The following is a 23,434-nucleotide window of genomic DNA, read 5'->3' as shown; positions in this document are numbered from 1 at the left end:
AATCTATTCACTTTTAGTATAAAAAATATTTGCCGAAACTTTTCAAAGAAATAGCAAAGATGCACAATTTACAGCATTGCATTCTCTGACATTTTATGAACTTTACTGAAAAACTGTATGAATTCTTCTGTTTCCGACTTCATCGGAATGCTTTTTGTATTGATGAGAATGACGAGGCATTACTAGCAATGGCGGATTTCCGGCTATGACGGTAACAAATATATATATATCTCTCAATGTAATATCACTCGAATAACTATCATTTAAATATTAAATAGAAATATAACATATATCTTAATAAATGATATAATAATAATAATAATAATAATAATAATAATAATAATAAAATACATATCTATCTCGTTTTAATGTTAATAATATTTCCATTGTTCTAGACCAATGATAGTACATTGTACTAACGCATGTTCTGCGTACGCAATATCTAGTAATCAATTCCATTGTTACTTCGAATCTAATGGATTCAGTAGGTATCAATGGAATGTCTCCGTCAAATCATGTAGGTTTACACGTGTGCGAGCTTGCGATTACGGACATGCTGAAATCCTATTAATGACAGTATCACACTAATCCCGTTATTAACATACTTAAATACGTCCCAAGAGAATATCTATAATATATGTATATATATATATAACGTTCATCAATTTGCTAATATTCAAAATAATTGAAGGATGATCAAAGTGTTCAATTATTTAAAAGGATCCACGATGATGATGATGATGATGATCATGATGATAATAATCGTTCAGTTACGATGATCAATATCAAAAACATTTAAAAACTACGTATTTATTTTAATAGATCTTGCATTTTATACGAATATGGTTTTTTTCCCCGTTGGGTTTTTAACGAAAAATAATGAAAAAAAAAAATATAAAACTAAAACATATATCTACGACAATATATTGTACAATACTCTAACTTTATTTCGCGCCCGTTTGGTAAACCATGTTTTTTCCAAAACTATTTATTTAAACTTCATAACTGTACTACCACCACCACCAAAACAACCACCACCACTACCACCACCATCATCCATGATATTTCAATAGGCAATTCGTTTCTCACTGTTCGATTCGTTCGATGGATACGAATATAACAATAGAAATATACCTCTTGTATACGCATAGAGAGAACAGAGAACGCGGCAGAATAAAAGAATAAAACGTTTTCCCGAAGGGATAAACGGTGATGGAATGGGAGGGGGGAGGAGGGAAAACGTTTGCTACGAGCTTGACAACGAAGGGCCGACTCGATATATCGAAAACGATCAGCTTTGTTTGCGCGACGTAATTAAACACGCTCATAGCAAATTCTAGACGTACCAGTCGTAAATATCACCGAGCTTCTAACATCCCGTTTATATTCAGCAACGTGTTCTATCTTGGTTTGCCTAGAAACGTTGTCGTCTTCGTCTTCGTCGTCGTATTTATCGTATATAAGCATAGTTGTTGTGTTGTGTTGTGTTGTTGTTGTCGTTGTTTGTTAGTAGTAGTAGTAGTAGTAGTAAATACGTACGTATATACTTACGTATACACAAGTGCATATATGCATCTAGATGTACTCTTGGCTATATGTAGTATCTCTCTCCGCAGTCGAGCAAGCAGAAAAGTACATTCGATACTCCATCGTGTGTCTAAAGTTTGTTTTTTTTCTTTTTCCCTCTGTCTCTCCCCCTCCCTTCCCCCCCCCCCCCCTTCTTTTTTCCTTTTTCTTTATTTTTTTTTTTTTCTTCTTCTTCTAAAGTTTCCTTACGAACGGCGAAGATCGAAGCGGGGAAGTTCTCGATACGAATCTCGGAGTTGTCTTTGCAACCGTTCGTATACATCAGCATCATGGGATATATCTACTATACGTAACGAAACACGTTGAAGAAATTGTCTCTCTCTCTCTGGAGAGAGAGAATGAGAGAGAGAGAGAGAGAGAGAGAGAGGAAAGACAGAAAGGTAGATCCCTTTCGTCGTTGGAATTTCACGAATAAAATAATAATTGGCAATTTATCTCAAATCTCAAGCGTGCTTACCTACTCTACCATTCAACTGTTTGAGCGTGGAATGTATATTAATGAAAATATAAAATATTTGACGAGGTAAACCTCATACGTTATGCGGCAAATGTGTTTTTTCTTTAAAAAAAAAAAAAAAAAAAAAAAAAAAAATAAAAAAAAAAATATTACATGCCATAGTCCATAGATTGCAATTAACTACATTTAACAGTGTTATAAATTGAATCAACCGAGTATTTTCAAATCATTAATAAACCGATCGAGAAAGGTGTTATAACAAAATNAAAAAAAAAAAAAAAAAAAAAAAAAAAATTAAACAGAAACAATCTTAATAATAATGACTGTCATTTGCAATTAACTACATTTAACAGTGTTATAAATTGAATCAACCGAGTATTTTCAAATCATTAATAAACCGATCGAGAAAGGTGTTATAACAAAATACACGAGATATACTAGTATTTAAAAGGATTGGAATTTCTAGTTGACGCATGAAAGCACGTGCTAACGCGATAACCAACGTTAACATCGAATATGCATTAAAACGGAGGCAAACCAAAGCCGACTTTTGCCAAGTGTTTAATTCAACGACGTGCTATTATTATCCTGGGATACATTGGACGCCGTCAGCAATACGGAGATTTCTGTTAAATTAATCATTTCCCATCTTTCTCCCCTTTTCTACCCTCATCCTCGTGTTTATATCACATCATTCGGGTTAACTTATATTTATATTAAATCTGTATTTCTCGAATGATAAATAATAAATCGATTAGTTTCCTGAATACTTTTCTTTCATCCCCCTTCTTGCGTGTAATACACACACACACGCAAACCTTCCATTACAATATATATTATATTATATTGAAATTATCATAAAGGATAAATTAATTATATAATAAATTGATTAATAATATTAATCGAATTTGTCGCGTCTTAAGAAAATAATCTTGCTAAATCATTTTTATAAATTTTCCCCCCCCCCCTCCGCCCACTTGATTTATCTTGAAAATATCACGTTAATTACACGAAACTTAGCTCGTTAAGTTAAATTTTCTCAAGCACTATTCCAAAGATTTTTCAAACTATCGTCGTCCAAGTTTCTACGAGCACTCGCAGTTAGTTTTCCTTAGGAATTTACGAAAAGACCCTTAGGGGTTTTGGATTTTACCTATAATTAGGTCAACGTCTTGTAATCTGGGAACAGATCGTAGAACTTTGGCTTTCATCGTTAATGTACGTTTAAGCGAGGGAAAAAATAATGAAAAGAAAAAAAGAAAAAGAAGAAAACACGTCTTCTTAAACACAAAAGAGTTAATCGTTATATCGACTTTTGTATTTAGCGAGTAGGTAGATAGGTAGGTAGGTAGGTAGATAGGTAGCTCGAAAAACTGAGAAAGAAAGAGAGAGAGAGAGAGAGAGAGAGAGAGAGAGAGAGAGAGAGAGAAGGGAAAAGAGACTAAAGAAGATAGAGGAGTTTAAATCTCGAGCTAACAGCAGCGGAGCTCGATGCAATTTAGCTTTTGAAGCACCAACCCTGGGTTGGGTGCTTAACTGGTAGTTTTCTGTACCTTTCGATATCCATGTATGTATATATATATACGTGTAAACCTATACATACGAAAAGGGATTTATGTCGTTACCTATACATAGAAGAAGCTCGTCAAAGGCAAATATACATAGAATATATATGCATATACATTTACTTACTAACACACATATATATATATATATGTATATACGTAGTACAATTTCATGTAAGCCTATCGTCGTCGTGGTATTAATTCCCGGAATTAGACAAGGACTCGCGAATGGTTTTTGTACCATTATGACCCAGTTTGAAAGCCTCATGCTATGAGACTGTTGGATAAACGGGAGAAGCAAGATGACGAAGTCGAGAAGGGCTGGTTGGTTGGTTGGTTGGTTAGTTGATTGGTTGGTTGGTTGGTTGGTTGGTTGGATATTCGGATAAAGAGGGATAGAACTTACTTTGGCCTTAAGAACAGCGTACCTATTCGACTCGAGCTTTCGAACTGCAATGCTCGAAGTGCATTCTCTCGAGAACATGACGTCCTCGAGACGTTACCGCGAAAATTTATATACCGCATACAAAGGAGAATCTTCAGAATGAAGGAAAATAGAATATAAGGGAAAATAATCCAAAGACGAAGAGGAAAGAAAAAAGAAGAAAAAAAAAAGGTGGCGGGGGGGGGGAGAAATTATTTTCTCTTCCAACGATATAAAAAATACGTAATAATAATTAATAATAATAATAGTTTCTCACGTGAATTATATAACTCGGAAGATTCGTCGTGTCTCTTCGTAAAATTAACGTTACTTTTTCTTGAACTCTTATTTTTTGTTTTCTAAGAAATCAAAACAACGGTATTCGCGTTGGCTTCTTCTTCGTCTAATGAATTTCATGGAAATGGTAAAAGAAACGGAAAATAAAAGAAAAAGGAACGTTAGAAATTGACGATGCGTGTATGTTAAAAATTTCAATTAACAAATTACATTTCATCAATGCATTGCGTTCAATTTCCAAAGTTCAATATCTATAGTTATCATTAATGTTTTATGCAAAAACATTCACAAAGCAAATAAATGCATTTCGTACCATAGAAACTCGTTTATCTCGCATAGAAAATGACTTTACCGTTTATACATTCTGGAAAATGCGTCTCTTTATCATACGTGTCCGACCTTTCCCCCAAAACCACCACCCCCCCTCCCACCCTCGTACCGTATATAACGAGCGAATATTTTCATCGTTTGGAATTATTTCGTCGAATGTGGAACGGAGCAGGAGTGGGGGGGAGGGGGGAAGAGGGAGGTTGGAGGCGGATCGATAAAGCTCATTTAATCGAATTTTCTCATATTTTCTTTTTCTTTTTTCGTTGTTTAATATTTCACGATAATATTATATTGCTGTTCGATGATAATTTAGTAAATTCATAATCGATAAGAGGTTTAGCGAAAATTAATTCGAAAATTTATCTTTACCAATCGCAAATATAAATCACCAAATGAAAGAGAAATGGGGTAAGAACGTGTTTAATGTAAAAAAAAAAAAGAAAAAAAAAAAAAAAAAAAAAATTGATGTAATCTCTATTCGATTTGTCGGCCTTTAAACTTGTATAAACGCAAAAACCCTATGATATAATATCTCATAAGAAAAAGATGTTTTATCTATTAAGTTCGGTGAAGCAAAATTGTGTGATCACCACGAGGAACAAGACAAGACAAGNAATTAATTCGAAAATTTATCTTTACCAATCGCAAATATAAATCACCAAATGAAAGAGAAATGGGGTAAGAACGTGTTTAATGTAAAAAAAAAAAAAAAAAAAAAAAAAAAGAAAATGATACACCTAATATCGAAACAATCTACTACACGTCTTGTATAAACAGACATTGGCTATGATATAATATCTCATAAGAAAAAGATGTTTTATCTATTAAGTTCGGTGAAGCAAAATTGTGTGATCACCACGAGGAACAAGACAAGACAAGACGAAACTAGACGAGAGAGATCTTCTTCAACGACGTTGACAGGTTCGTTCGTTCTTTTTATGGATATTTCCTACGAAAGTAACGGAAGTTTTCTTCCTTACGTTTTATCGATGTTGAGACCGTAAGGAACGCGACACGTCTGTCTGTTACTACATCGGATAGAAAGAAAGAAAAAAAAGAGGAAAAAAGATACGGACAACGATCGATGTTTCTACGAAGAAAAAGAGAGAGAGAGAGAGAGAGAGAGAGAGAGAGAGAGAGAGTGAGAGAAATCTCAAGATTTTAAAAACTATCTTGAGAAAAATCTAGAAATCGCTTACTCCTTATCGAGAGAAAGAAAAAAGAAAAAAAAAACGAAACCTCATCGATATTCGTATTATCGATTTATCGAAAAAGAAAGAAAAATGAAAAGTCCTCTTTCCTATTGATCTCCGAACAAAAATATAATGTTGAAAAAAAAGATATGGTGAAACAGAAGGAAGCGTAAAAAAGATATTACTCGTGTTTTAATCAAAAACCAAACCATTGACAAGATAGTTCGATCGAAATTGGATTTAAACGACGATCATCAAAAAACGCGATCTCTAATATTTCTTTTAATAATAGGAAAAAAAATATATATATATCACGTATATAAAAATGAATAGTTCGAATAATGAAAGGAAAGAAAACGTCAAACGTTAAAGATATTATTGATAGGAAGGATTTTAGTCGATCTTTTTTGCCCAAAAAATAAACACGCGGATTTCGAATGTTCATCGGTTTCCGTACTTTTCTTATTGCATACAATGCAAGTCCCTTTCCTCCTCTACCACCCCACCACCATCCCTCAATCGTAAAGATCGCGTTCGATCTTTAAAAAAGAGAGACGAGTTAAGCTTTCTCGTTTATATAAATGTACACTCATATCTATATATATTATTATATATTTGTATGTGCGAGTAAGCGAGCACATACTATACGGGAAATATGAGAACGTCGTAATATTGAATTTATCGTAGCAGTTAACGATAAATAATACCAAGTCTGTCTCTCTCTCTCTCTTTCTCTCTCTCTCTCTCTCTCTCTCTCTCGGTGTATAATGAACGAGAAGGAGGAGGAACGGCTTGAGTTTTTATTGCCTTTGGTCCCGTAGGTGAAACGACCAAATTTGCATCGGCACGAACGATTAAGTCGCTATTAAAGTGCTCTATAATTGCCATACGAGGAAGTACTTAAAAGCACCGAGATTTATTCCCAGACACGTTCGAGGTTCTGTAACGAGTAATTTAACGAATATAAATAAGTGCTTACCAAATGGCTGCTTTTCTTATATCTTTTTATAACTTTTTTCCTATTATAATAAATTAATGAAAACTTTAACACCCCCTTCTTTTTTTATTTTATTTTCTTTTGTTTTTTTTTTCTTTTTTCTGACCCTACGAAACACTTTACGAAGTTTCGTTTACACTATTTCTTTTTCTTTTTCTTTCTCTTCCTTTTTAATTACAAGAAAAAATAATTCAATTACATTAGCCTCGAAAGAAACAACGATCGAAATTCTACGAGCAACGTTCTTTAAATATCTATAGATTATGGTTCTTTAAATTATGATGATACATTAATGACAGTTCATATAACGTTATTTCTCCTGCGATACAATTTTAACAGGAATATATATATATATTCGTATAAATATTACGAAACACAAAAAATGTATGTTAATATTGTACAATATAAATAATATATATATATATATACTCGTATTCTCGTGAACCTTGATCGTTCTCATCGTTCGTATTACGGTGCAAGTAGAGAAACGTGAAACAAGCCGAACGAGTCCAACCCCATATATATATATATATGGGTACATAGAATCATTATAGCAAACGCGTCTACGAACGTTACAGAAAAAGAAAAAAAAAAAAGAAGTAACGCCGTTTTCGGATGTGGGATAACGGCCAAAGAGATTAGATCCTTATAATAGTCTTTACGTTAACGCTACGAAATAAGGAAAGGAGTAGTAGTACCGTTCGTTACGAATGACACGTAATACTAGAAACGTTACAAAGAGTACTCTCTGACTCTCTAACATATAATAGTTATATAATATATCTATATAGAATTATATATACAATAGATTCTATATTAAATATTTTCCAATTTTGTCTAATAAATCAAACATAAGAGAGAAACAAAGTATACTCGTATACAATCTAATTACGTTAACAGACTAGATATCAGTATATTAATTCTTCATTATGTCATTAAACGTTTCAACGATCCTCGTAATAACGTTTGATCATATAATGAATTATAAACTTACATAGAACCTATATTAATATAATCAAACGTTTACAAAGTGTATGTAATAAACATGATACAAATAATACAATTTTATACTAAACTTTTTATATCGATCTTTCATAAAGAATTTAAAAATATATATATATATAACAGTTTAAACAATAATATAATATAAATAAAAAGAAAAAAGGAATATAATCTAATACATGTTATATCCTTCTATTTGAAAATATATCAGTAATAAATAGAGAGAGAGAGAGAGAGAGAGAGAGAAACAAACAAAAAATAAACTCGTTCGATTACGATAAAGAGATGGAAACGGTAAACGTTAGTTAATAGTTAGTAGATACAAGTAGATACGAGTAAATACTTACATACGTATATAACATACTGTATTCTTAATCTCCCTTCACGGAGATTGGTCCCGGCCCCGTTTTAACTTTTTACCTTTTTCCTTTCTTTCCTACCCATCGGCGTTTTCTTCTCTCATCTCTTTCCATCCATGTCGAATAAGAAAGTATCTTCCTTGGAGCGGTCGACTACTATTTTCCCTTCTCCTCATCGTCCACATCTTCGTGTAACGGTTGATGCAGGCTTTCCGTTACACCAGAACCTCGACCACAGAAGCGTCTGTCTATTCCCTTCCCTTCCCTTTCCTTCCCTTACCTTACTTTACCTTACCTTTACTTCTCTTCCTCTTCCTCTTCCTCTTCCTCTTCTTCTTTTTATTTTTCTTCTATTTCTTCTTCTACTTCTTTTTTCCCTTCCTGTTTCTTTTTCCTATCTTTTCTTCCTTCATCTTTCTAAAACCTCCTTGTGCAGCTTTGACGCTAACGCCTTAAAGCAGCAAAGACAACTATATACTTCTACGAGAAAAGCACTATGGAACACAATCGAAAGAGAGAGAGAGAGAGAGAGAGAGAGAGAGAGAGAGAGAGAGAGAAGGAGAAAGAGAGAGAGAGAAAGAAAGAAACTAACATTTCCAACGATTGTCTTTCATGGTTTTTCTTTTCCTCCCCCTTTATTCTTACCGTTACTAACTTCAATGACTTTATCTTTATTTTTCAAAGAATTTCCATAAAATTGGAATAGGAATAGTCTTATATATATTCTAAAAAGTCTATTGAACGACTTTATATATATATAAGAGAATAATAATAATGTAAAAATATTTTACACACACTCTTTCTTTCTTTCTCTCTCTCTCTTTCTTTGAAAAATATTTTCTCTCGTATACGTATGCGTGTATCACATAGAATAAGAACAAAGATGGAGCTTTTGTGATTTCTATAACGAAAATCATAAATATATTTTTTTGTTTCTTAAAAAGTGCATTGATTTTTTACCTGCGAAACGATTCTCGTTCCTATTGTGAAAAAACTTATCTCCTTTCTTTTCTTTTTTTTTTTTTTTCCTTTTTCTTTTTTTTTCGTTAAACACACATACACACACACATACACATATTTATCTTAGATTTTTCTTTTTTTTGTCTATTTACAGAGCAACATTACGCGGCAGCCGATTCTAACAGTTCGACGCCAGCTAAAAGTTTTGTACCTTGTAAAGTTTGCGGTGACAAGGCAAGTGGCTATCATTACGGTGTTACTAGCTGCGAGGGGTGCAAGGTAAGTAAGCATCTGTTTCTTTTTCTTTCTTTTTTTTTTTGTTTTTTTTTTTTTCAAATAAATCGTCGACTCATTATAATATTGTTCTTTTATTTCATTATTATATTTCTGTTTTTTTTTTAAATCAACTCGATTATCGACTATTTCTTTTCTTTCTCTCTCTCTCTCTCTCTCTCTTTCTTTTTCTTTTTGTTTAATTTTCTCTTACCTCTTCTTCTTTAAACCTTTCGTAAGTGAACAACATTCACGATCTAACGATCGATCGACTTTCGAGAGAGTGCACAGAGAGATCGGTTAGATCAAGTTAGATTAGAAAGATTTATAGCTATGTTATACAGAGAAACACCTGCGATCTATACCTGCATATATAATATATATATATATATCCTATTTCACTTAATCTCAAGTAAAGCAATTATAGAAAGATGTTTATAGAAACGATGGTATACGTAATATACGATTATATCAAAAATAGATACGTGCTCGTATTCTCACTGAAAGTTTAACCAGTTTTTCTTATAGTTTTTCTTTATCTTAAGAAATTGATATTATATTTAATACATGATGTTCATCAGAAAAGTTTATAAGTAATACTATTCTATTAATCTCAAAAAAGTATCTATAATAATTTTTTTGTTCTTTTTCCTTTTATAATATTCACGCAAATATTATTTCTGCAATATTAAATGTGTCTAACAAACGATCGAAATAATAGCATAATCTCTCTACGAATCGTAAAAAAGAAAAAAAAAAAGAAAAAGGATTTCCCCAGGTAGAATTGTATTTTTTCCTCGATAAAAAAAAAAAGAAAAAAAAATCACAAAGAAAAGAAATAATAATGATTGACAAGAGTGACACGTTGCAGAAGGTGAATTCATTGTTACATATTGTGTTGATCGTGTATGTGCGCGTGTGTGTGTGTATATATGTATTGAACGACAACGTTATTACGCATTGCGAACATTAACCTACGCGCTTCGTGATCGGCACTAAAGTATAATTAGTATTAGCGAAGTTAGCAACGAGGTGTAATAAATTACAGGGATCCCTGAACGCGAGTAAAGGAAACGAACGATCATCTACTTTTGTGTTTTATCCCATGCTTGTTTTTCCTTTTGTATTTGTATTTGTATTTGTATTTTTTTTAATACGTGTATCGTTATTGCCGCCACGAGACTTACCGCGATATAAATAACAATTCATATCTCTTTTCGTTCGAGTAACGTGTTGTGTTGTGCAGAACCGAAATAACTATAATTAGTTTAACCAAGTTGCTATTTTGATGTAATAATGACAGAACTCGTCGAGTAATATCAAACTGAAGGATACGAAAGTGTTCAAATATATCCAACGAGACGTATTATTTGTGATATCTCTCTCGTTTAATCAATAATTCGTTTAATTTTATCCTATATTTTTGTTGCACAGAAAAATAACGAAAATCTTACATTTTTTTTTTTTTTTTTGAATGTCAGACTGCGTGGTTGAAATATTAATTATTTTCTCGGAAAAAAAAAAAGAAACATATACGTGCAAATATCGGCACAAAGTTTTTTTTGTTATTTTTCGTTAAAATCGAATATACCGATAAAGTTTTGATATATCAAATAAATTGCATTATATTTGCGTAGAAATAGTATTCAATTAGAACACATTATTCCTAAAGGCACATTAATTTCTTTTATATATATATATATAAATATCCCGTGTCTCTGAATTTACGTAATAATTCCAAACTTTTTGTTCTCTACAGTCTGTCCATCATATAGAAACGTTCATTATGAAAGTGGACGTGTAGTATGCCCATTAGCGAAAAAAAATAAAATGATATTATTTTCATAAATTATAAATAAACCACATGAAAACTGATACGTTTTCTCAATTTTATTCAAAAATCTATTTAACCCACTTTTATAATAAACGATCCAATTATATATACACCCCGTCCCTACCTCCCTCGTGTATAACTTTTCTCTCATTGATTCATATACTTATATATATATATAATCAATATACATATAATTCTGAGACATATCATTGTTAAAATACAAAGATGAAAAGTTACACAATAGATATTCCCGATTGTAAAGGAACCTACCCAAATTGTACTTTGAATTCCTTCTAACGATGTTTCTACTAGGAAGCGTAACGTTCATTTGTTGTGAATAGACCTTAAGCCTTGCACGAGATGCATATCCACCGATCGAGCGGCACTCCTCGTCTGAGATTGAAACACGGAAGCCCTAAGGCCAGAGTTAACGGTGAATTGGTGCATTCTCGCGATCGTACAACTACATACAACATATATACTTATATATACATATATATATATATATATACTGCATATACATATACATGTATAGATACATGGATCGAAAAAGATCGCATCTTCCTGCTTGTATATGTGTTTGAGCACTGAATGCACACGTGCAACTTTCGATTCCACGGTACGTTTTCAATATGATGAGAATACGTTCAAAAATGCGAGACGTCTTTTCTCCCTCTATCTCTCTCTCTCTCTTGATCTTTTTAAATGTGTGAGAGAGAGAGAGAGAGAGAAAAAGAGTGTAATCGTGACTCGGTATCGCTGACGAATATCTAACTATTAAAATTTAATAAACGTACGGAAAACGTACTCGTCCGTGGTTATAAGTGAATTCTTTTTCTAATTCTTCTACTTCTTTTTCTTTTTCTTTTTCTTCTTTTACTTCTATCGTAAGGATATATAAATACACTTGCTATGAAGAATTTCAAGAATTTGATAAATGCTTAAAACGGGATAATATGATTATAACTATATAAAAGTAGACGAAGAGTATTAAGTATTATATACGTCGAGTTAATCCTGTATTCTAAAGTAGTTTTTTAACAAAAGATATTTTATAAATATTTTTTTTAATTCAATCATTTTCGTGAATATCAAAATTAAAATTTAATATATATATTCTATATTATATTTTTATTAAAACATTATATATATATAATTGTATTTCTGAAAAAAACAAACAAATTGTGAAATAAGTTTATCGATTTAAAGTATTAACGTTTTTGAATCTATAATAAAGATTAAAATTTATTTAAAAGTTCCGTCGCATTTTTTTTGTCCAAACTTTTATCGAATATAACGAAATATCTCGATATATCCGATAAATACGAAACTAAGTAAAATAAAAATCCGTCTAATTGTAAGTTATAAGTCTGTTTAAAAAAAAAAAAAAAAAAAAAAAAAAATAAAAAGAAGAATCTGTTATATCGCTATAAGGAACTTTCAATTTTAGCCGGGGGAGGGAAAGTTTTAATTATAGGATTTACTTTGCGTTGTCCGACCATTCCAATGCTTTTACTACTGCGAACTCGCATAACATTCGATAGACAGAGACAACCAATTCACGTATGTCCACTTATAGTCAGCGGAAGAAATTATACGCTCATTATGCAACTTGTCGCGTCAAGTTTTTCCTTTTTTTTTTTCCCTCCTTCTCGTATTTGATTTCTTCTTCTTTTAAAAAAAAAAAAACGAGAGAGAAATATATAATAAAATAATTATAATAATTTAATGTGCCTTTCACTTAATGCCTATTTACGAGTTACAAGTTTAACACACAAGTCATCACGTACGGGATACAAACTTTTGTAAAACTTTCGATCGATTTTATACCTTCTGTCACATATATTTCAATAAACGAAAGTGCTCGTAACGAATTGCTATTAAACGAAACGATAAAACGCGCGTTCGAGATATTAAGTTTGCGACAATTCTTATTAGTCACCGTTTCACATCTCGCGTGTTCAATCTTTATCAACATTGTTCATCTACTACCTTTTTCTATACGTGTGCGAGTTGTCACATTTATCAAAAAATAATTCTTACGTCTTGTTTTTTTTTTTTTTTTCTATTTTTTAAATAATTATTACTTCCTCATCTTTCTTTCTTTCTTTCTTTCTTTATTTCGTGATACTTCGAAATAAAGAACGTAACAATTTCGAACGATTAATGAGAGGTACGTAATCAAAGCTACAATATTTCATCATTTTCCATTGAATTTCAAATAATTCTCTACCTATTATTAATTTTCTTTAGCTTTTGTAATAAACGCGCACAGTTTATACCAGCGTGTGACATAAGTATTGATTTTTCCCAACGAATAAAGAGAAAGAGAGAGAGAGAGGAGAGGGAGAAAGATAGAACTATATTACAGGCAGCTGTTTCACGTTATTCTATGCGCTATGCAGGATATCGGAACCTGGGATACGCATCAGCAATGCAGTTCTCGAACTATTACCAACACACGTTTATTCTTAATTAATTGATATCAATGTTAATAAACAGAAGATCTGAATTTTCGATCGTTTAAAGGAAACGACATGTTCTCAGGATTCTTCATTATTTCATTCATCTATCATCCCGTTTAATACATATATATATATATTGAAAATCCTATAATTTATCTTTGAAAATGTCAACATCGTTTCTCGTATTATTAAGTACTTTACATTCATTTTCTATTAACGATCGGACAAACAGTTCCTGTTCTATTTTCAGTTATTAACGATTTGTAATAAATATCCCATACACATTTCTACGCTCATATAATATATTTCATTTGATTTATCTGTCGAAACAATTTATTTTAGAATATATTTCATATAGTTTTAATAATATCATTTGTTTTTTTTTTTTATGACGAATCAACGTAATCCTTTTCTTTTTAAATGTATTCTTTACGTCATATAATTACGTACGTTTTGATATTTTACTTTTAAAAATAAACATACGTGTATATATATATATATGTGTCATTTCGTTACTACTATCTTTCGAAGTAACTAGAAAACGAATGTCTTCTAATTAATTTTCATCCGTTCTCTAGTCACGAAGATGCCTAGATGTTCTTTTCATTTCCGATTCGATCAGGCAAACTCCAGATTACCAAAGCTATTACGTTTAATATCAAACTGAACCGAAATGAAAACGAATTCTATCGTAGATCCCATTATGGTCATTATAACAAATTGGAAAAAAATATGATTTAAAAAAGAAAAATATATAAATTTAAATTTAAACTCAATTTTTTGTGTTCTCTATCGAAAATCTATGAAATGCGTGCCTCGAGTTCTTAGATATAAGATAAAATGGACTCGATGAAACTATTATAGGATTTTTTGTTGTTCGTTATTTATCTTCGTATCCTGTTTATAGATCTATGATAATTTCTCTATAATGATATCCGAGTTGTCGGAGAGTTTTTTAAAGATTTATTTTTCATTCGTAGGGATTCTTCAGAAGAAGCATACAAAAGCAGATAGAATACAGGTGCCTGAGGGACGGCAAGTGTCTGGTAATCAGATTAAATCGGAATCGTTGCCAGTACTGCAGATTCAAGAAGTGCCTAGCTGTCGGCATGTCCAGGGATTGTAAGTATGAGATAAGATCAAATAATCAAACCACTTTCGCATAAATAATTATCGTAGATACATCAGAATAGTGATTATCAAGGATTAAACTGTATAATCGAACAAACAAGATGACGATTGAGAAATAAACTAATTCTATAAAGCTCTTGTATCAAGTTTTTTTCTTTCAACGAAAAAAAAGAAATAAAAGTCAATACTAATTACTTCTTCAACATTTTCATCTTGAAATACCTACGTGTAATTACGAATAACTACTAGTCTTTCGTTATACGATATCAACAAAAATCACGAATCATAATAAAACATTTCAACTTGTTTCAATATTAAACTTCGGATTAAAATAGAAAATCTATCGGAATTAAGATCTATTTAAAATGTGGCTATTTTACGAATAGACGTCATTTTCGTTAAGATCTTACAATTAGATATGTAAATCGTTTGATTGGAAAACTAGAATATCAGGTACGGAAACTCATCTCAGCGCGACATCAACTTTGCTCTACGAGCTTCCGTTGGCCAAGGGCGACAAGTGGTAAAGTAAACCCGCGGGGTTGAAAGGGGTTTGATGTTAGAGAGGAAAAGAGAAAGAGAGAGAGAGAGAGAAAGAGAAAGAAGTTGCGTGCATAATTAAACGTCAAAGTTCCATCAAGCACAACGTACACGTGCATATGACGCTTAAGTCGAAACTACTCGTTCCTTTTTCCTAAACATAGTAATAAACTTATATATATATGTAAAATACAACTAAATATGTATAATATGTATATTGACACATACATCGCCATGTTTTTCTCTCGCGAGAAAGCTTTTATCATCGATTATCGCGTATCCTCTATTCTCTATCCCTTTTATTTGAAAATTACCATCCATTAACGGACACCCACAAAGTAATCAAATGTATCATATATCATATACACATATCATTCTACAATAGTTATTCGTTATCTTCCTCTCTCTCTTTCTCTCTTTATGTAATCGAAATTTCGTGTTTCGTCTGAAAACAAATATAATAAAAGAAGAAATTAAAGCAGGATCAAATAAGATTGCAAAGTAATCTCGGATTATAAAATATACCAAAATGAATAATAATATGTATAATAATTACAACGATTAGATTGGTAAATAAAAAGATATCTGTCTAAATAAATTAGAAAATAAAACACATTCGAGACAACAAACGTTATAATTCTAACGAGATAGAAAATATGTTATAATTGAAAACTGTGTAGTAGTATCCTAAGTAAAGTATTAAATATGCCATTTAATAAGATAGCATAAAATTGGTTAATAGGAACAGATGATAAACCCTTAACAAGCTAAAAAAATGTATTATAATAATAATAAATATTATATTTCGTATAGCTGTCAGATACGGCAGAGTGCCGAAACGTTCGCGAGAACGAGGTCCTGAAGATTCCGTACCGACGACCACGACGACGACCACATCGACGACTACAACCGGCGTGCAACAGCTCACGTCTTCCGCTGGAACTGGCAATAACAATAATAACAATAATAATAATAATAATAATAACAACAACAACAACAATAACAACAACAACAACAACAGCAGCAGCAACAACAACAATAACAACAACACCAGCAGTCAAAATAATAACAATAATAATAATAATAATAACAATAATGGACAAGGTGGCAATGCAATGCCAAGAATACCCCCATCAGCGGTAGCCGAAGCTGATCAATCCGACACGGATGTTAAACAGTTGGCAGTTTACGATGTTATCCTTCAAGTGTCGCAAGCACATCACGCGCATTGTGGTTTTACCGAGGAGTCCACGAGGGGTCTTATACGAAAGCCAATGATAATACCGGTGAGAATAACTTAATGGATATCCTAAAGACCCATGGCATTATTGTGCTTTTGCCTTTAATTACAAAATAGGGGCTTCTAATGTAATAAATAAGATCTCTGTTCTCGTTAACGCGAGATAATACTTATTATTCATTCAACGTTTAATAAACTCCGACCTGTATCGATTTTCTCGTGTGGAATGCATAAAAGAATTATCAGTGGTAGATCAAGTATATTTGAGGACACACCGAGCGTAACCTCATTTTCGTAGTGGCCTTTAACAATTTTTAATAATCTTTTCTCTCTTCTTTCTTTTTTTTTTCTTTTTTTCTTTTTTTTTTTTGATCTAGATTAAAATCCAAAAATAGATAAACGAAATTTGTTTATCGTTAAGATTTTGGTTGTTATTGTTGTTATCGTTGTCGAGAGAGAGATAATACTTAATTGAATTATAATATAAAAGTTATATAGAACTATATCCTTGATTAGAATTGGCAGCAATGCCTGTGTTTCTTTTTGTAATCCTGCTGATTAGGCGAGTGATTCTTCGCAGCCGGCCAGCCCGGAAGACCCAGAGGCAGCCTCCTCAACAGCAGAAACCGTTGAATCACAGAGAATCTGGTTGTGGCAACAGTTTGCGACTAGGGTTACACCGTCGGTACAGAGGGTGGTAGAATTTGCCAAGAGAGTTCCAGGATTCTGTGAACTCTCGCAGGACGATCAACTCATTCTTATCAAGGTTGGCTTCTTCGAGGTCTGGCTCAGTCACATTTCTAAAATGACTACAGATAGTTCAATGACTTTCGAGGATGGTACATACATCACCAGGCAACAAATGGAACTCATGTACGAGGTATGTTCCTCTTTATATTTAATTACACCTCTGTAATAAATTATTATTCGTTATTTTGTTTCGTTTATCATGATCGTTATCTCATCAATCTTAATCCTTTAAACGGGAAATTAATTATTTACCAACGGTAAATAGTACATGTGAAGATTTTTTTATGCAATTGTATAAAAAAAAAAAAGAAACAAAAATTTAGTAGCATCGTTTTTAACGAGTTCCCAGTTTGAAGGGTTAAAATTTGACTATCGTTCAAATTCTCAAACGACATTTACTAATCTTTTGACTGTTTCAATTTGAAAAAAAAAAAAACAAAATATCGTAGCCCGACTTCGTGGCAGCCTTGATGCAATTCACGTCATCTTTAAACGCTTATCAACTGGCAGACGCCGAGTTAGGTTTGTTCTCGGGTGCAGTGCTACTCGGTGAAAGGGCTGGTCTTAACGACGTTAAAGCGGTCCAGAGGCTTCAGGATCGTCTTTTAGAAGCCCTCAGAGTTCAAACTTCAAGAAATCACAATGGCACCGGTGCCGAAGCAACCTCAGCATCTGGCTGTGCCAGCATATCTGGAGTTTCTCAGAGGATACCGGAACTCAGGGCGCTTGGTGCTAGGCACGCTAATCTTTTAGATTGGTTTAGGAGAAACTGGACTAAACTGAAGCTGCCACCTCTTTTCGCCGAGATCTTCGACATTCCTAAATGCGAGGAAGACCTGCAATGAAGAGGTATTGTTATTAATACTTCATTTTATTTCTTATTCCTCTCGATACTTCTTTTTCTATTTTGATAATATGTCAACGCCCCTTGACTTGTTTTATTTCATTGTTAAAACGAAAATGAATCTTTATTAAAAGAAAATATTCAATTTTTGACGACAAATTCATATAATTAAATTAATAATAATAATATTTAAAAAAAAAAATAAATAAATAAATAAATGATATTGACTCCAACACATAACGCGTCTCGTTATATTTCTCATTTAAAATATACGCGTATTTTTTAATAAATAATTATTATATCAGGTATGTTAATAAAATGACAAAAACACATTTAAAAGAAAATATCGTAATCGATATGTTTCAGGACTCGTATCGAAACGGCACAGGCATTATATGATGGGTTCCTGCCGGGATAAATCTAAGCTTTCCAGAGCTGATCGCACAAATAAAGAAATTCAGGAAACGTTCTCGATTTCGCTGGTTGAGAAACGACAGTGACGTATCATCGTTGCTAAGATGAGATGCGATAGAAGAAGAAGAAGAAGAAGAAAAAGAAGAAGAAGAAGAAGAAGAAGAAGAAGAAGAAGAAGAAGAAGAAGAGGAAAAAGGGCTCATCGATTTTACCCCGTCTCAATGGAGATGATGATGATGGACCAGACAGACCATCTTTGGAAAGAGGGGGATTCCTTTCTGATCTATTCTTTGTTATGGAGGGTACGGATTAGCAATAAAAGCAAAACCATTCTCGGTCTGGACCATATATGAGAATGAAAAATATTAACCTCGCTTTATCGCGATGGGATATAATATATCACATATATATATATATATATATGTATATCGTAACAAAAGATGATGTGTATATATATATAAAAATCGCATTTTATTCGTGATTTTACGAGTCGTTTCGATGGTGAGAAAAGATGTTTTTCTAAGTGGAAGTACAAGCAATACATATACTAAAGTTATATGCTCAAAATCCGCGTAACTCCTGCTGAAGATATGAACGAACGAACATATGATCTAGGATGAAGAAAAACAAGATGAAATCGTTCGAATTTAAAGTATAAAGCAAGCCAAAAAAAAAGAAAAGAAAAGAAAAACAGAAGAAAGGCAAAGAAAAAGCAGAGAGAGAGAAAGAGAAGTTGTACCTTTGACGATACATATTGTAATGATGACTCGATATTTCGCACCCTTTTAAGGGATGGGCAATTAAATACTCAATAATGTCGGTATGATATTTCGCGTTAAAAGTTATTATCTCGTGTATATGCCACATTGCGTCGAAATAAGCGATTTTCGAAAATTTGTACGTTACTTGTGTTTTATTTTTTCTTTTTTTTGGCATTCGACATGCGCAAAAGAAGAAAAGAGGAAAAGAAAAAAGTAACGAGAATGAGAAGAAAAGAGGAAAAGAAAAAAAAAAAAATAAAAAAGGGGATTAAAAGAAGATAATGCGATCAAGTTCGCGAGGTTTATTGAGATAACTTTCGGAGTCCGATTGGTGTTCTTCTCGAAGTTTTAAGAATTTTAACGTATTATTATAATAAGAGGACTTTGAAAGTTTTGGAATTAATTTTTAATTAATTAAGGGCGGAGGAGGAGGAGGATAGGAGAAAAGAATTATCGCGATATTATATAAATATTTAGAAAATTATTCAACACTAATAACAAGACCGGCGAACGTGAAAACACCAAATTCCTTAGACATATCGGAAAAGATCTAATCGTATAAAAAAAAAAAGAGTGGACAGGAAAAAAAAGAAAAAAGAAAAAGAAATATAAAAAAAAAAGAAAAAAAAAGAAACTCGTCTAAAATGAAATCTCTTCTTTCTAGGTTTTCTTGATTGAACCCTTCTTCTTTTGTCTTTAAAGATTTTCAAAGTGACGCGCGTAAGACTAAATTGACGGCAATATAAACGGTTTGCACTTATATGGAAGTAAGAAGATAAAAGAAGTTACGTAATACTCCAGTTAATGAAAAGTAAAGTAAAAGAAAAGAAAAGAAAAGAAAAGAAAAAAAAGAAGGCAAAAAAACCGCGTTATCTATCGCGAAGTTATGAATTATCCTAAAATAATAATGTAATTCATATATAAAACGCAAATAATAAATAAATCTCATGTTATAAGACTCGAAAGGATATTCTATTTAGAACGTAACATTCGAGGTAATCTGCTACGAATCTCAATCTATGCAATCTCTATTTTTATTACTTGACAAGTAGAATAGTAACAATATATATATATATGCTAACTTACTTCAGGGTGATTCCGTCAGACTATTGATCGCTTAGAATCATTCATTCTAATTATCCTCTTTCCATGAAATATTATTATAATTGTTCGTTTCTCTGGTAAAAAGTCATTTAAAAAAAAAAAAAAAAAAAAAAAAAAGGAAAAGAAATATAGAAAGAAGAAAAAAAACATACCTACGAAACAATAGTACATTTATCTATGACGAGATAACCGCCGAGCCGGAAACTATCCATCCAATCCACGAGCAGAAATATTGGTTTTATAAAAATAAAATATAACACACAAAAAAACCCTGAAGTGAGCGCATTCAACTCTTCGAACTTTGAAACACTAATAAATAACTCTCTGACAATGACTAGTATATAATGCGTATATCAATATGTAATTATTATAAATAAATAAATATATATATATATATATATATATACATATATATATGTATGTATGTATATATCGATCAGTCGAGAGATGGGAAGAAAGAGCAAGTTTATCTATAGAAAAATTAATGTTTTATCTAACGCGTCGTACTTAAATTAATAAAATATTATCAATACATCGCTATATTGCTATAAACAACAACAAACAACAAGAAAAAAAGAGTAAGAGGAATAGAAGAATTTATCTTCGCGATATTACAAGAAAAGATTCCAACTCTAAACGCTCACATCAAGTTGTGAATAAACATATCATACCTAATTAATATATTGAGAACAAAGAGGGATATCATAGTTTAATATAAGAATGGATCTATATATATATATATTAAAAAAAAAATATGTTCAAATCCTTGTAATTATTAAATAATCCTAATTTCATCTCGAATAAAAATACAGAAGGAAGGATTGGAAGAGAACGANATATACATACATACAAAAATATATATATATATATATATATATATATATGAAGATTATAAATCTATATGCGGAAAAAAAATAGAATTATTATATGCGTTACGTCGAACGATCGTAGATCTATCATGGTAGCATATTTCGGCATTTATTAAGTCGATCGTTATTAACTAATTCTGTCTCTCTCTCTCTCTCTCTCTTTCTCTTTCCTTCTCCTCTATCTTTCTATCTCTTTCTCTTTCTCTCTCTCTCTCTCTCTCTCTCTCTCTCTCTCTCTCTCTCTCTCTCTCATTCTTTCTCTCTCTTTCACTATTTCACTATTTCACTAATTCAACTCTTTCCTAATTCTAATCGCCGTCGTCGTAGTTAAGAACAAAATATGTCGAGAAAATTCTTTAACCGAATTAGAATCTACCAGATAAAAATGATCTGCGCAGAGATATATCGTTATTATAATAATTATCTATACGTGCGCGAAATAGTTGGCAACGATAAAAAAAAAATTATTCACGCGTCGTTTCATTAGAGGAATTAATCATTCGTTTTAATTTTTATCGATTGATTATCTTTCTTTATCTTTTATCTTTTTATTTAAAAAAAAAAAAAAAAAAGAGAAAGTCAGAAGGAAAATTTCAATCAGGCCTTTGGCGTAGCAAGAACGTCGATACGATATATACTTTTAATATTATTATTGTTTTATTGTAAAAAATTGTATGAAATTTTCTTTCAACTTGGATCGAAGAGAATTATCGCGTTGATATTTTTCTTTCTAAATTTCTAGTCGCTAGGTCCCGTTTCATTCGATACTCTATCATTGATTAAGTTGATGAAAAAGAAAACGCGATTTAAAAACGGCCAAATATACTTAACGTTGATAGAATTATTATGATATATGCCATCAAATGGTGTCGTCCGCCAATCGATCGCTTGTTAAAAATCTTTTTAATCACACTCGCGAGCATAAATATCTTAAAAATATCTCATTGTTAGTAATAATAAATAAAATGAATATTCTCGCGTTGAATTATATTTTCTTTTCTAATAATAATAATAATACTAATTTCTTGTTTTCTTTTCTTTTTCTACCTTCGTGTATCCGATTTAAAGGCGGAGAGGGTTGGGGCTGCTAATGCGGGAAAGATGGGGTTGTTTCTATCGACTCGTAAAAAAAATATATCACCCCCTCCGAAAAATTGTGTCGGAGATTATTAATAATTTCTTTCTTTTATTCTTTATTTCTATCTATCGTTCTCTTAAATCAGCCTTAAAAGATTTCGGTCATGGTGCTATAACGTTTGTAAATACTTTAAATGAGAGAATTATAATCAATATTAAAATAATACTACTATTGATTATATATTATTTCGTTATATTATTACTACTATTATTATTATTATTATTATTATTGATACTATGTTAGTAACATTGCTAATATTATTGACATTATTATTATTACGATGTTTTATGATAATTATATTATTAGCACATTACCGTCGTCGTCATTGTCATTGTCATCATCATCATCATCATCCTCGTCATTTGTACTATAGCCATAATAATAGTAATAATTGCATTATCATTATTATTGTTATTCTCATTACGCGTAACACAACACTTTGTTAAGAGAAGAGAAGGATAGATAATATTCTCTGGAACAAGTTCGAGAAAAAAGGAAGTAGGAAAAAAAAAGATCAACTGCTCAAGCATAAAACCACCACCACCACCACCACCACTACAACCACCCCCACCCCCTTCCATATAGTCGAGAAAGAGAACTATGGTGTGGTGATTGTTATTATATTAATTTCATTTAAATATTATATCTATGTGTAAAGTTATAGGTAGATAAATGAATAATGCTTAAGCGTACGTCGCATTTCGTCACATAGCACACACCTATACATCTATAATCTTCTTTTTTAATATGAATGAAATGTCAGTTAGACGATAATTATACATATTACATATATATATATATATATATATATATATATATAAAGTATAATAAATCATGATGACGATCATGATGTTGGATGGCGTGCCAAGCGAGACGGGAATTGTTTCTTAACAAACAAAC

General features: G+C 31.7%; 1 protein-coding gene across 3 annotated transcripts in view; it reads left to right on the top strand.

Moving 5' to 3' along the window:
* The window catches only part of LOC106788379 (ecdysone-induced protein 78C), an 87,663-nt gene extending 67,019 nt beyond the window's left edge, over nt 1–20,644 (top strand). For 2 of the 3 annotated variants that reach the window (XM_014751572.1, XM_014751570.1), the window contains exons 3-8: nt 9,326–9,450; nt 14,724–14,865; nt 16,228–16,700; nt 17,217–17,534; nt 17,854–18,253; nt 18,615–20,644. In XM_014751572.1, coding sequence (XP_014607058.1) covers nt 9,326–9,450; nt 14,724–14,865; nt 16,228–16,700; nt 17,217–17,534; nt 17,854–18,249 — 1,454 coding nt within the window. In that variant the 3' untranslated portion in view covers nt 18,250–18,253; nt 18,615–20,644. The remainder of the gene's footprint in view (nt 1–9,325; nt 9,451–14,723; nt 14,866–16,227; nt 16,701–17,216; nt 17,535–17,853; nt 18,254–18,614) is intronic. The other variant, XM_014751571.1, reaches the window with a different exon arrangement.
* The last annotated feature ends 2,790 nt before the right edge of the window (nt 20,645–23,434 follow it).

Source organism: Polistes canadensis, unplaced genomic scaffold (assembly GCF_001313835.1).
Source record: "Polistes canadensis isolate GaletaPanama2010 unplaced genomic scaffold, ASM131383v1 scaffold_138, whole genome shotgun sequence".
Taxonomy (NCBI): domain Eukaryota; kingdom Metazoa; phylum Arthropoda; class Insecta; order Hymenoptera; family Vespidae; genus Polistes; species Polistes canadensis.
The sequence above is the reverse complement of the archived record's forward strand: the minus strand, read 5'-3'. Positions and strand labels throughout refer to the sequence as shown.